This window comes from Carcharhinus amblyrhynchos, chromosome 16 (genome assembly GCF_965287045.1).
Source record: "Carcharhinus amblyrhynchos chromosome 16, sCarAmb.v2.hapA, whole genome shotgun sequence".
NCBI lineage: Eukaryota > Metazoa > Chordata > Chondrichthyes > Carcharhiniformes > Carcharhinidae > Carcharhinus > Carcharhinus amblyrhynchos.
Window position 1 is genome coordinate 58792625 of NC_137339.1, and position 14887 is coordinate 58807511.

Genomic DNA, 14887 nt, shown 5'->3' on the forward strand with positions numbered 1-14887 from the left:
CAGGGACTTCTTTCCTGTGAAGGAGTAAAGGGATTGGAAGCGGGAGAGAGCAAGTGAGGGGATTGGGAATGGGAGGGAGTGAGATGGGGATTGGGAGTGAGGAGGTAGGGATTGGTCGGAAGTATGTGGAAGGGGTTTGGGAGTGAGAAAAGATAAGGGGAGTGGAAGGGAAACAGCGAATGGAAGGGAGTGAGGGGATTGGGAGTGAGATGGAGTAAGGGGGTTGGGAGTGGGAGGGAGCAAGGGGATTGGGACTGGGAGGGAGTGAGGGGATTGGGATTGGGACGGAGTGAAGTGATTGGAAGTGAGATGGAGTGAGAGAACACAAGAACACAAGAAATAGGAGCAGGAGTAGGCCATCCAGCCCCTCGAGCCTGCCCCGCCATCCAACAAGATCATGGCTGATCTGTTGTGGCTCAGTTCCACTTTCCCGCCCTCTCCCCATAACCCTTAATCCCCTCTCTTATCAAGAACCCATCAACCCGCTTCTTAAAAATATTTAGCGAGGCAGCCTCCACCACTTCAACGGGCAGAGAATTCCAGATTGGGGATGGGAGAGAGTGAGGCGGTTGGGAATGGGAAGGAGTGAGGGGATTGGGAGTGGGAGGGAGTGAGATGATTGGGAGTTGGAGGGAGTGAGAGCATTGGGGAACTGAGGGAATTGGGAGCAAGAGGGAGTGAGGGGATTGGTGTGAGAGTGTTGGGTTTGGGAGTGAAGGGAATTGGAGAGGAGCCAAGTTTAGAAACTGCAGACTTGTGCACAGTTACATTGTGGTTCCTGTTGCCTGTGCAGTAACTGCATTAAAAGTGTGCTTTAAACAGGGAATATATTTACACTTTGAAAATTCATTGTCCTTAAAGCAGTGTGCTATATAACTGTATATTATCTTAACTTTAAATAATTGACAAGTTGTCAAAATATCGGCCTTGGAGAATGAAGCTCAGTCACTTCTAATGTTTATCATTTAATTCCTGCCTAACCATTATGTTGAGAGCAATAGCGAGGTTGCCTTGACAAGTACATCTCTGAGGTTCTCTCTCTGCTTGCCCTTGTTAGATGACTTCATGTTGTTGTTGTATGCCTCGATGCAGTGGCAAGTGTTTGAAGATGAGAACACAGCAGCTATACGGATGATTGCAGGCGACAATGTTGAAATCAGTCGTTGCTTGGATACAGCGACTGTAACTCAGTACATTCCTGTCGCCAACTTCCTTCACTGCAGGTAAAGTATTCCAGCAGAACCCTAATGCTTCTCTTTGGCACTTCAGGTAAGCTGTAAAATCAGCATTAGCAGAAAACCAACCATTATCAGTGGGAAAGTAGTTATTTCTCTGAAAACTCAGACTAGCAGGAAAAATGAAATTAATGGAACCTATACATATATATCTGACATCAAACATACTGGAAGGAGGTACACTGCCCTGACCTCACCCCAGACTGGGCACAGGACAGGCTAGACACTAAACCAGACAGGACACAGTACAAAACAGATACTACTCCTGACAGGGTACAATACAGGCTAGACACTAACCTAGACTGGTCACAGTACAGGGCAGACAGTACATCAAACTGGGCATGGTACAGGTCAGACACAACATCAAACTGGCCACAGTACAGTGCAGACACTAACCTAGACTGGGCGCAGCACAGGGCCAAATATATCCCCCTCCGACTTTGGTGCAGGAGTGCTCCCCACATTCCCTCTGGACAACACATTGTACACAAACTCTGTGATATAAGACCACTCAGAATATCTTGTCCGGGAATTCAGTGTTTTGTTCAGAAAACAACACTTTCTCGGCAACAAATATCAAGAATTATAGGGAAGGCATTTGGGTGGCACATCTAATGATGTCAGTCTGACTGACAGTCAGAGTTAGACCTTCAGAAGCTTCCCCATTCTGTGAAGATTTTCACAGGATATCTAACAGAAGTGTGAAGTACTAGCTGTGGGTTTGTCTCAGCAAGGGAATGCTTTTGGTGTAAGAGGGTGCACTGGTGTCTCGCTGTTTATTCAGAGCAGTGAGTTTATCTAGCTTCTGTCGATTTGTTTCTCTAGGTCTTACTTGGACATGTTGAAAGTGATTGTTTTCAGCTACCTCTTCTGGTTTGTGCTGTGTCTCATCTTCATCACTGGGACATCCCGAATCAACATCTTCTGCATGGGTTACCTGGTGGCCTGTTTCTACTTCCTGCTGTTCGGAGGGCAACTGCTCCTCAAGCCCGTCAAGGTTATCCTCAGGCACTGGGATTATTTGATTGGCTACACCATACTGGTGATCGTGACGAAGACTCTATTTTCGGTACGTATCATGTGCTCTCTGTCTAAGCTTGCATATTAGCATAGCCCACCACTGACCAAGAGACACTGTCTATATTTAGGAGGCTATCCAACATAGATCTCTTGTGAGGAGTAGTCCAAAAAGAACAAAGAAAAATACAGCACAGGAACAGGCCCTTCAGCCCTCCAAGCCCTTGTTGATCATGATGTCCTAACTAGCTTCTGCCCTTACTCAGTCCATATCCCTCTATTCCTTCCTTATTCATGAACCCACCTAGATGCCTTTTAAGTGTTGCTAACATGCCTGCTTCCACCACCTCCTCAGGCAGTGTGTTCTAGGCACTCAGCACTCCCTACGTGAAAAACTTCTCCCACCTCGTGTCCAACGAGGGGCATACATGCGATGGGTCGTACTGGGGCTGCTCTCGGTTGTTCGAGATTGGCCTAGTGCTTCATGTCGCTAGTGTGTGCCTAAACTGGACAAGATACTGGGCAAGACGACAGCTCAGTGACTATCACTGATTGCTGTGCAGACACATGGATTTGGGCCGGTGTCTGTGGGAGTTTGCGCATTCTCCCTGTGCTTGCGTGGGTTTTCTCCGGGTGCTCCGGTTTCCTCCCACACCCCAAAGATGTGCTGTTAGGCTGATTGGCAGGAATAAATTGTCCCTAAATCAGTTTCCCTCAATCTGGATGGCCATAAAACATTAGACAGGGGTCGTGGGTAGAGAGGTGGACTGGTGGTGTTGAGATGGCGGCGCGGGTTCGTTGGGCCGAAGGGCCTGTTTCCCGGGCTGATTTTGTTCTTTTGTTCTTTGTTCACACGTCTCCTTTAAAATTTCTCCTTCTCACCTTGAACCTGTGCCCCCTTGTAATAGATACTTCCACCCTAGGATTGTCCACCTTGTGTATGCCTCTCATTGTTTTGTAGACCTCTATCAGGTCTCCCCTCAGCCTCTGTCTTTCCTGTGAAAATGATTCTAGTTTATTCAACCTCTCCTCATTGCCAATGCCCTTGAGACTTGGCAACATCCTGTTGACCCTTCTTTGCACTCTCTCCAAAGATTCCAGGTCCTTCTAGTAGTGTGGTGACAGAAATGCACACAATACTTCAAATGCAGCCTAACCAAGGCAGTATGATTTCCCAACTCGTGTAATCAATGCCCTGGCTGATGAAGGCAAGCATGCCATGTACCTTCTTAATCGCCTTGGCCATCTGTGTTGCCAGATTTAGGGAACTGTGGACCTACATGCCCAAATTTTATGAAATTTATTCTCGAGAGGGTGCTCACTGCTGGCCAGATATCATTTATAAAATCGCTGTGATTTTTAATTCCATTGAAAGCGGCATGGTAGCACAGTATGGGTGGCACAGTGGCACAGTACGGGTGACACAAGCACTGTTGCCTCACAGCACCAGGAACACACATTCAATTCCAGCCGCGGGTCACTGCCTGTGTGGAGTTTGTATGATCTCCCTGTGTCTGCGTGGGTTTCCTCTGGGTGCTTCGGTTTTCTCCCACACTCCAAAGATATGGGGTTAGGTTGATTGGCCGTGCTAAATTGCCCTTTAGTGTCAGGGGGATTTGCAGGGTAAATATGTGAGGTTACGGGAATAGGGCCTGGGTGGGATTGTGGTCGGTGCAGGCTCGATGGGCAGAATGAGCTGGCCAGCAAATGGGGAATCTGACAGATCGGGGCCACTGCACATGCGCAGAGTTATGGAACTGTCAGACTCCAGTGCAGGTAGTCCCCCACCACCCCCCCTGGTGTTTTTAATGAGATTCACGGCTGGGAGCTCTGCAGTGCACTGAGTGCGGAGATTCAAGTGAGAAGTTGAACTAACAAAACAGTCGGGATCTAGAACGTTTTTCTCACCAATTCAGCACTTTTGGGACAATGGCACACAACGTTCCCAATGGTGGGGGAGTCCAGAACTAGGGATCATCATTTAAGGACTGAGGTGAAGAGAAATTTCTTCACCCAGTAAATGTGTGGAATTCACTACCACAAAAAGCAATTGAGGCCAATACTTTGTGATTTAAAGAAGAAATGTACTTGGGGCTAAAAGGATTAAGGGATATGGGGGGATGGGGTGTAGAATTAACCAACAGTGTTTGCAAAACCAGGAATACCTACTTAACCAAAAATTTAGACAACTCAGAAAGAACAATTAACCAATTTAATGAAGAATCAGCAAACAATTTAGACAACTAAACCAAGATGATCGATGCCTCCAGGACAAAATTAACATGGAGGCCCATGGTCACTAATGGCCTCTTTGGGCATGGTAGAGAGAGAGTGAATCAAAAATGCATATTTAGATCAAACAACAATGTACTCTTGACCAACTAGTAAACACAACCAAGTTTCTGCACATAACAACCTAAAATCAGCCAAGAATTGTCATTTGATTGACAACGTATACTTACCAACTTACACTGGCCAGCCAGGTATGTATACATAAATTTAACCAAGTATGTATGTTTAGCCATGTACAATAAACTGAGAATGCACGCTTAAGCAATTACATATTCTTAAAGTAGTGTCCTTGATCAAGTTGTACATTTTAAAACAACATTTGTGAGTATGTGCTCTTGGGTGTTTGTTCTCGTTTTAGAGGCATAGAAAATAGAGGCAGGAGTAGGCCATTCAGCCCTTTGATCCTGCTGTACCATTCACTTTGATCAAGGCTGATCATTAAATTCAATATCCTGATCCCTCAGTCCCCCCATATCCTTTGATCCCTTTGGCACCAAGAGATATATCTAATCACACAAAGTTTTGGCCTCAACGACTTTCTGTGGTAGTGAATTCTATACATTTACTACTCTAAAAGTGAAGAAATTTCTCCTCACCTCAAGGTAAGTGCAAGGTAAGTGTCATGGAGGAACAGTCGCAGAATGTGGGCATGCAGGTACAGCAGGTGGTGAAGAAAGCTAATGGCATGCTGGCCTTCGTAGCAAGATGATTTGAGCATAGGAGTAAGGATGTCTTGCTGCAGTAATACAGGGCCTTGGTGAGGCCACCCCTTGAGTTTTGTGTGCAGTTTTGGTCTCCTAGTCTGAGGAAAGACATTCTTGCTACTGAGGGAGTCCAGCAAAGGTTCACCAGATTGATTCCTGGAATGGCAGAGCGACTGAATCAACTGAGCTTGTATTCATTGGAATTTAGAAGAATGAGAGGGGATCTCATGGGAACATATGAAATCCTGATGGACTGGAAGGCTAGCTGCAGGAAGAATGTTCCCAATGTTGGGAAAGTGCAGAATGAAGGGCCACAGTCTAAGAAGAGGTAAGCCATAGTGTGTAGACGAAAGTAGAGCAGTTGATGTCATATACATGGATTTTAGTAAGGCGTTTGATAAGGTTCCCCATGGTAGGCTCATGAAGAAAGTAAAGAGGTGTGGGATAGAAGGAAATTTGGCCAATTGGATAAGTAACTGGCTGCTTCATAGAAGACAGAGGGTGGTGGTGGAGGGAAAATTTTCAGACTGGAGGCCAGTTACCAGTGGTGTACCACAGGGGTCAGTGCTGGGTCCTCTGCTATTTGTGATTTTTATCAATTACCTGGAAGAAGGTGCTGAAGGGTGGATTAGTAAATTTGCTGATGACACCAAGATTGGTGGAGTAGTGGATCAGGTGGAGGGCTCTTGTAGGCTGCAAAGAGACATTGATAGGATGCAGAGCTGGGCCAAAAAGTGGCAGATGGAGTTTAACTCTGATAAGTGCAAGGTGATTCAGTTTGGTAGGACAAACTTGAATACAGATTACAGGGTCAACAGTAGGGTTCTAAGGAATGTGGAGGAACAGAGAGATCTTTGAGTTTATACCCACAGATCTGTGAAGGTTGCCACTCAAGTGGATAGAGTCATGAAGAAGGCTTATAGTGTGTTAGCGTTTATTAACAGGGGGTTTGAGTTTAAGAGCCGTGGGGTTATCCTGCAACTGTACAGGACCTTGGTGAGACCACATTTGGAATATTGTGTGCAGTTCTGGTCACCTCACTATAAGAAGGATGTGGAAGTATTGGAGAGAGTGCAGAGGAGATTTAACAGGATGCTGCCTGGTTTGGTGGGTAGGTTTATGAGGAAAGGTTGAGGGAGCTGGGGCTTTTCTCTTTAAAGCGGAGGAGGATGAGAGGCGACTTAATAGAGGTTTATAAGATGATGAGGGGGATTGATAGAGTGGACGTGCAGAGACTATTTCCTCAGGTGGATGTACTGTTACTAGGGGGCATAACTTTAAGGTTCATGGTGGGAGATATAGGAGGGATCTCCGAGGTGGATTCTTTACTCAGAGAGTGATTGGGGTGTGGAATAGACTGCCTGCTGTGATAGTGGAGTTGGACACTTTAGGAACTTTCAAGTGGTTATTGGATAGGCACATGGAGCACACCAGAATGATAGGGAGTGGGATAGCTTGATCTTGGGTTTGAACATAGCTCGGCACAACATTGAGGGCCAAAGGGACTGTACTGTGTTGTACTGTTCTATGTTCTATGAGAAAGAACTTCCTTAATCAGAGAGTTGTGAACCTTTGGAAATCTCTACCAAAATGAGCTGTTGGGTCCAGTTCATTAGATAAAGGCAGCAGGGTGGCACAGTGGTGAGCGCTGCTGCCTCACAACCTAGTGACCTGAGTTTAATTGTGGCCTCAGGTGATTGTGTGAAGCTTGCACATTCTCTCCATCTGCTTTGGGTTTCCTCTGGGCGCTCTGGTTTCCCCCCACAGTCCGAAGATGTGTGGGTTAGGTTGATTAGCCATGGTAAATTGTTCCTTATTGTCTTGAGGATCAGGAGAGTAAATATGTGGCAACATGGGGGATAGGACCTGGGCAGGCTCGATGGGCCAAATGGCCTCTTTCTGCACTGTAGACATGTTCAAGAGGGAGCAGGATGTGGCCCTTGTGGCTAAAGAGAGCAAACGATGTGGAGAGAAAGCAGGAGTTGGGATACTGGGAGTGTATGATCAACCATCATCATATTGAATGGTGGTGAAGGCTCGAAGGGTTGAGTGGCCTGTACCTGCAACTATATTCTGTGTTTCTGTGATTCTAAAAGGTTTATTCCTTATCGTCAAACTGTGACCCCTAGTTCGGGACTCCCCAGCCATTGGGAACATTCTTTTTGAACCTACTCGGTCTAATCCTGTAAGAATTATATAAGTTTCTATGAGACCCCTCTCACTCTTCTAAATTCCAATGAATATAATTCTAACTGATGTAGTCTCTCCTCATATGACAGACCTGCCATCCCAGAAATCAGTCTGGTGACTTCCAGCACAAGACTGAAGGGGCCCCAAGCTGACTCTTAGGAAAAATGTGAAGGCATTGGAGAGCAAGCAAAAAAGTTTCCTGAGAATGGTTCCATGGATGAGGAGCCTGGAGATCTGAGAAATTGGGACTCTTTTCCTTAGAGAAGAGAAGGTTGAGGGATGATTTGATGGTAGTGTTCAAAATCATGATGGGGAGGGGATGCATCTGAATAGAGTAGATCCAACTTGTGGAAGTCTCAATAACGAGATGACACAGATGTAAAATAATTGGCAAAAGGTTCAAAGGCAGCATGGGGTAAAACGTTTTCAACCAGCAAGGGGTTCGGGTTTGGAATGTACTGTCAGAGAGTGTGGTGGAGACAGATTCACACAGAGAGTGGTTAGGATCTAGAATGTACTGTCTGAGAGTGCGGTGGAGACAGATTCACACAATGAGTGGTTAGGATCTGGAATATACTGCCCGAGAGTGTGGTGGAGACAGATTCACACAGTGAGTGGTTTGGGTATGGAATGCACTGTCTGAGAATGTGGTGGAAACAGGTTCAATCGAGGCAATTGAAATGGAATTAGATTGTTAATCCAGAAAGGAAGAATGTGCAGAGTTATGGAGAGATGGTATGAAGTGAATTGCTCATTCGGAGAGTCAGTGTAGGCACGATGGGCTGAATTTCCTTCTTCCTCACTGTGATAATTCTGCTGTTCTTTGATTTAACAAAGATAAATAATTTTGAAGCTCCAGACCTGAAATTCACCAAGTGCATGGAGTAATCGTTACAATGGAAACTGTAATGACGGTGCTGTAATTGCCCCCTGGCAGATTGGCTCCTGTGTCTACTTGAAGAGTTTACTTGAGAAGAACTGTTGGGTGGTGCAGACGTTTGGCATGGCCTGTACAATCAAGGGGTATGATCTACGTGAGTGACCACTATTTGATCTATCACACTGTAAAGTTAGAAGGAAGGAGATTTCTGATGTAGGGATACAGGATGTAAAGACTTCTACACTGCCTCTGTCTCGGCACACTGAATTGAAAGAGCAGACATTTCTTTCACTTAAATACTAGAAAAGCCAATGTCTTAACACCCCCTCTCCCCAACCATACAAATACCATTCCCTTGCCACCGACTCCACCCCTTGTCTAAGGCTGACTGTTCACAATCTTGGCATCATATTTTACCTCAGTTGAGTTTCTGACCTCGTGCTCTCCAACAGCAATCTGTCTACTTCTGATTCCATAACATCACCCAACCCTACTTCCGTATCTGCTCATCAGCTCCTGAAACACTTTGTTAACTGTACACTATTCCAGCGTTCTCCTGGCTGGCCTCCCACCTTGTACTCTCCAGGTCGGCCAACCTCTGCTGATATACCATAACCAGCACAAAGTTCTCTTCAACTGTAACCACAGTCTTTGCTACATAAGCTTCTGGTCTGGCAATCCCTCCATTTTAAACACTCATCTCGTGTTCAATTCCTTTTATGGCCTCACTCTTTCCTATTTCCGCAATCTCCTCCAGCCTAATAAACATCCGTGATCTCGGCTTTCCTCCAATTCCAGCCTCTTGCACATGCCTTCATTTCAGCCACCCCACCACTGGCAGCTGTGAACTCTGGAATTCTCTCTCTGTCTCTTCACCACTCACCTCAGCTTTGAAACACTCCAGAAAAAACCCTATGTCTTTGAAGTTTTTTGTCACGTGCACAGATATCTCCAAGGCTGGGTCAGTGTCAGGTTTTAGTTGGTAGCATTCCCATGATACCTTACTGCTTTCAAAACTGCAAAGGGTTGTGAACAAAGCCCACACAAACCAGCCTCCCAACCACTGACTCAGCTTACACTTCCCACTGCCTTGGAAAAGAAATGATGTGGGTATGCCGGCGTTGGACTGGGGTAAACACAGTAAAAAGTCTGACAACACCAGGTTTAAGTCCAACCGATTTATTTGATAGTACACTCACTAGCTTTCGAGGTTACCCTCTCCGTCAGGTGAATGGAGAGTTCTGGCCTCAGACAGAGCATATAAAGCACAGACAGTTTACAGATTACTGATTAGAATGTGCATCTTTACACCTAACCTACTGTTCAAGTCTTAAAGTGGCTGACAATGTGAGTGGAAGGAGCACTGATCACAGGTTAAAGAGATGTGTATTGTCTCCAGACAGTACAGTAAGTGAGGTTTTGCAAACCCAGGCAAGTCACGGGGGTTACAGATAGTGCGACATGAACCCAAGATCCCTGTTGAGACCGTCCTCATGTGTGCGGAACTTGGCTATCAGTCTCTGCTCAGCGACTCTGTGCTGTCGTGTGTCGTGAAGGCCACCTTGGAGAACGCTTACCCGAAGGTCAGAGGCCAAATGCCTGTGACCACTGAAGTGTTCGCCAACAGGAAGGATTTTCACAGTAACTTCATTGCAATGTTAATGTAAGCCTACTTGTAACACGAGTAAATAAACATTAAACTTCCAGTTCTGTCAAAGACGAACTCGCAGCATTTTCAGGCCCGTGATGATAGGGCTGGAAAATTCGTCAGATTTTTCTGATCAAAGTCATCAGTAAAGAGTAGAAAATTGAATTTGTTGTTATTTTCCATTGTTCTGAAGTGTTTTGAAGTAGTTTACAGTTGTCTTCAATACCCCCTTTCCCCAGTGATTTTTTTTATTCATTAATGGGATATAACAAATCTAATATAGGGAGGAAATCAATGATGGGCTATGATCTTCATCACTATTTGGTCATTGTTGTTGGGATGGCACGGTGGCACAGTAGTTAGCACTGCTGCCTCACATCGCCATGGACCCAGGTTCAATTCCAGCCTCAGGTCAGTGTCTGTGTGGAGTTTGCACATTCTGCCTGTGTCTGTGTGGGTTTTCTCCGGGTGCCCCGGTTCCCTCCCACACTCCAAAGATGTGCAAGTTAGCTTAATTGGCTATGCTAAATTGCCCATCGTGTCAAAGGGATTAGTGGGGTAAATTTGTCGGGTTCTGGGAAAAGGGCCTGGGTGGAATTGTGGTCAGTGCAGACTCGATGGGCTGAGTGGCCTCCTTCTGCACTGTAGGGATTCTATAAAAGTGTAAGTTTATACAGCCTGTTTTGTTAAACAGCCTGCCAACTGTCACCATCAGAGAAAGTGCCAGGTGGAGAAACATTGGAAGGTGATCAGTGCCTGAACCTCAGATTGCCAACTCCGGATGTCAAATGACCACCTATCTCAAACCAACCTGTCCTCAAGCCCCTGTATTGGTTGCATGGATACATCCTTTCACATTGAGCTCCGATTTCCCACACTCACTTATTTTTACCTGACTGGATGCTTCTTGATGGTCTACTATCCCGGTAGACTCCAGAGCAATCCTGGAATGTTGGCAGGCCTCCTTGAACCAAAGGAGGCCCTTCAGGTCAGAAATGGGAAAACTTGGCAGGAACAAAGCTTAATCTGAAGGTCACTAACTGGCTCTCTATTGTTATACTCAGATTTTTCATGGAGCTTTACCAAATTTCCGTCATGTGTTTTCAGCAAATACAGGTGACCTGCGTCAAGCCTGCGAGGTCCCGAATAAGCAGGCAGGCATTATTTGGGACAGCACCTGCTTTCTCTTCCTACTAGCCCAGAGGAGGGTCTTTCTGAGTTACTACTTCCTCCATGTAGTGGCTGATCTGAAGGCTTCCAAGCTGCTGGCTGCAAGGTAAGAATGGATCACAGGAATTCAAAGTTCATAAGACATGGACTCTGGCTAACCAAGTTCAACAGGAATGTCTTCTGTGCTTGGTGATGTGACAGGCGATAATTGGCAGGCTGCTCAAATCCCAAAGGGAAACTTGGACAAGCTGTCACAACAATTTGTATTTTGTTATGAGAAGATAATGGAGTAAGGAGCAAAAATACCAGAACACTTTTGGAGATTTTAAATATTAACTTCAAGTATTTATTAAAAGAAGAAAACTTAAACACTCAAGTTTACATTTACACAGTTCGACAAACATTTCACAAAAATTTCTGCTCAGTTAAACTCAAAGCTAAACATCTCTTTTAAGCAGCAGTCCTTATAGATTCATCTATAAAAATTTGAGAAAGATTACTATGAACATTCACTGTTGGTACAGAGAAATATTTTGCAGACTTTTCCCTCTCTCTTTCGATACTGGAAAAACAAAGCTTGTATCAACACTTGTCTTCTCTGAGGGTGGCTATTTCAGCACAAACATTTTCCAGAATATCATGACCACGCCTACTTGTACAGTTTTAATCTCTCTTTAAATATGTTTGTTTCCTTTTCATATTTAAATCTATTGCTTTTGCTAAATTCTCCTATACAGATCTTTCATGTTATTTTGTGGCTATTACTTTTGGGCAATCCCACCCAGGCCCTGTCCCCGTAAACCCACATATTTACCCTGCTAATCTCCCTGACATGAAGAGGCAATTTTAGCATAGCCAATCCACCTAACCGGTACATCTTTGGACTATAGGAGGAAATTGGAGCGCTCAGAGGAAACTCACGCAGACATGGGAAAGAATGTGCAAACTCCACACACAGTGACCTCGGCTGGAATTGAACCTGGGTGCTGTGAGGCAGCAGTGCTAACCACTGCACCACCATGACACCCATTTTAAACCTTGTAGTCTAACTGTTGTCAGTTTAATCACTTTTGTCACATGCATACATATACGCATGTACACGCATGTGAATGCACACACAAACATACGCACAAGCCTGTTTCATAGTACACCACAGTGATATTCAGAAAATATTGAAGAATAAGAATTTTTTGTCACTTGAATCACAATGTCCTTATTTTCAAATGAAGTATAAATAAGAATTCCATCCCATCCCCGTCACAATCGTTCTGTTGTATATTGCAATGAGTAAGACTGCTTAGTGACGAATGCTTAAAAGCAGGCATTCATTATTGAAAAACTTTACTTACAATACCCCAGCAAGAGGGCAGTGTAACAAAATGATCAGTTATAACAAGATGCTACCCTCCGTGCCCACTTAAAAAAGTAATTTGTACGTACACATGTAAAATGGTACATACATAATTACCCAGAAAACAATGTGACTTTGTCCAGGTGCTCCAGTTTTCTCCCACATTCAAAAGTGTGCAAGTTAGGCAGGTTGGCCATGTGAAATTGTCTTGTGTTGTCAGTGAATTAATGGGATAAATGCACGGAGTTACGGGGATAAGGCCTGGGTGAGATTGTTATCAGTGGAGACCCAATGGACCAAATGCACTTTAGTTATGATTCCAAGTTAACAATAATACCGAAAAAAATATTCACAGGTTGGATCACATATGGCCATGATCCTCCCAAATGCTCTAAGTGCTGCGCTAATGGGACTTTCTGTGTGTCTGGCATTGGCAACACTACTAATGTGTGTTTTAACACTTTAAAGCTGAAACAAATGCCTCCCAAATGAATCACGTCAGGCTCAGTGCGCCAAGTGTGTGAGGCTCCCGAATCGGTAATCAGCTGTTCAGCGGACATTCAAGAACACTTCCTGCTTTTCCTTCTCCCAGCACAGTGAAGGAAGAATAACCCAGTCTCACATTAATGAAGGTCTTTTATGAGAGCATTCTTTCTGAGCTATAAATGCAGATTTACCTCTGACAGTCTCTCTTAGTGCAAGAACACAAAAAAAAGTCATTGATATCCCTAATTGAACTGCTCCCCAAATATTTTGTTAATTACATGGAAAAGTAGAATCATCGTAGAATCCCTACAGTGCAGAAGGAGGCCATTCAGCCCATCAAGCCTGCACCAACCATAATCCCACTCAGGCCCTATTCTCGCAATCTTGCTTATTTACCTTGCTAATCCCCTGATACTTGCATTAATTTAGCACGGCTAATGAACCTAACCCACACATCTTTGCATGTGGGAGGAAACAGGAGCACCCAGAGAAAACCCACGCAGAAGCAGGGAGGACATGCAAACTCAATACAGTCAGTGACCCAAGCTGGGAATTGAACACTGGCAGTGCTAACCCTGAGCCATCATGCTGCCCCAAGACTATGACTAATTGGATGACCACAAAATGCTGTTTTAAAATATGTGATATAACTGAATCAAATCTGTAGTTTTCCCCACGGCAACTGTATCTCAAAGGATCTATCTTTCACACAAATCCATGATAATTAAAAAAGGTGTAATTCTGATAATGTAGGAGCAGCAGGGTAGCACAGTACATCAGAGTGGAGGTTTGTAAAGTGTGGTACTGTCATTGCTGTAAGGTTAATTTCAAATCCAAGGTAGCCACAACCAAAAGTCAGACTTGTGAAACTTCCAAGAGCCAGTGAAACACCAAATGAACCAATGTTCAAATGGACAAAATTTCACACTCTCACCTTGTATGTCATTGGCAAAATTATTTGGATGTCTTATCTAACTGCTATCAATGGTCCTTTTTGGGTTCTCATTAGATGAAATGAGGAGATTGGCTATAGAATCATAGAAAATAATAGTAGAGGAGGCTATTCAGCCAGTCAGATATCTACCAACCGAAAGAATTCTCAGTCCTTGGCAGTAGCCCTGTAGATCACAGTATCTCTAATGGATAAACATGCATTGCATGCTTTAGAAGCTTTCTGCCTCTTATCCCCCTCCCCAGCTGTCTGGTTAACATAATTTTCCCTTGACTCCCATTTAATCCTTCAGTCTATTCCTTTTAATCTGTGCCTGCTGGTAATTCCTCTGCTTTTAGAAATAGGCCCTTCCATACCACTCTGTCAAGGCCCCCTCATTACTTTATATCCATCAATTAAATCATCCTTCAGCCTCCTATATCTCAAAGATAAAGCCTCAGTCAATCCAGTCTTGAAACTTACATAAGAACATAAGAAATAGGAGCAGGAGTAGGCCAACTAGCCCTTCGAGCCTGCCCCGCCATTCAATAAGATCATGGCTGATCTGTCGTGGCTCAGTTCCACATTCCCGCCCTCTCCCCATAACCCTTAATCCCCTCTCTCATCAAAAACCCATCAACCCGCGTCTTAAAAATATTTAGCGAGGCAGCCTCCACCACTTCAACGGGCAGAGAATTCCAGAGATTCACCACCCTTTGAGTGAAGAAGTTCCTCCTCAACTCCATTCTAAACCGCCCCCCCTTTATCTTGAGGCTATGCCCCCTAGTCCTACTATCCTTTCTGACTTGGCAGAGTTAAAAAAATAATGCAGTAAGATAAAAGGTGATAATATGAAGCTTATGGGTTCGGTGAGATGTTTTGCAGGCAAGAGAAACACGGCTAAAGGTTAAAGGAAACTGTGTAAGAAAGCATAACTGCTTTCTAGGAAGGGACAGAGGCCTGAGGAAAAACTGCAGTGTTAA

The 14887-nt window shown here is 44.6% G+C and overlaps 1 protein-coding gene across 1 annotated transcript in view; it reads left to right on the forward strand.

Annotated features, from left to right (window-relative positions):
* LOC145353693 (piezo-type mechanosensitive ion channel component 2) overlaps positions 1-14887 on the forward strand; it is a 176616-nt gene that overhangs the window by 92628 nt on the left and 69101 nt on the right. Inside the window, exons 27-30 of the mRNA XM_080204463.1 lie at positions 1058-1223; positions 2061-2304; positions 8376-8472; positions 11074-11242. Coding sequence (XP_080060589.1) covers positions 1058-1223; positions 2061-2304; positions 8376-8472; positions 11074-11242 — 676 coding nt within the window. The remainder of the gene's footprint in view (positions 1-1057; positions 1224-2060; positions 2305-8375; positions 8473-11073; positions 11243-14887) is intronic.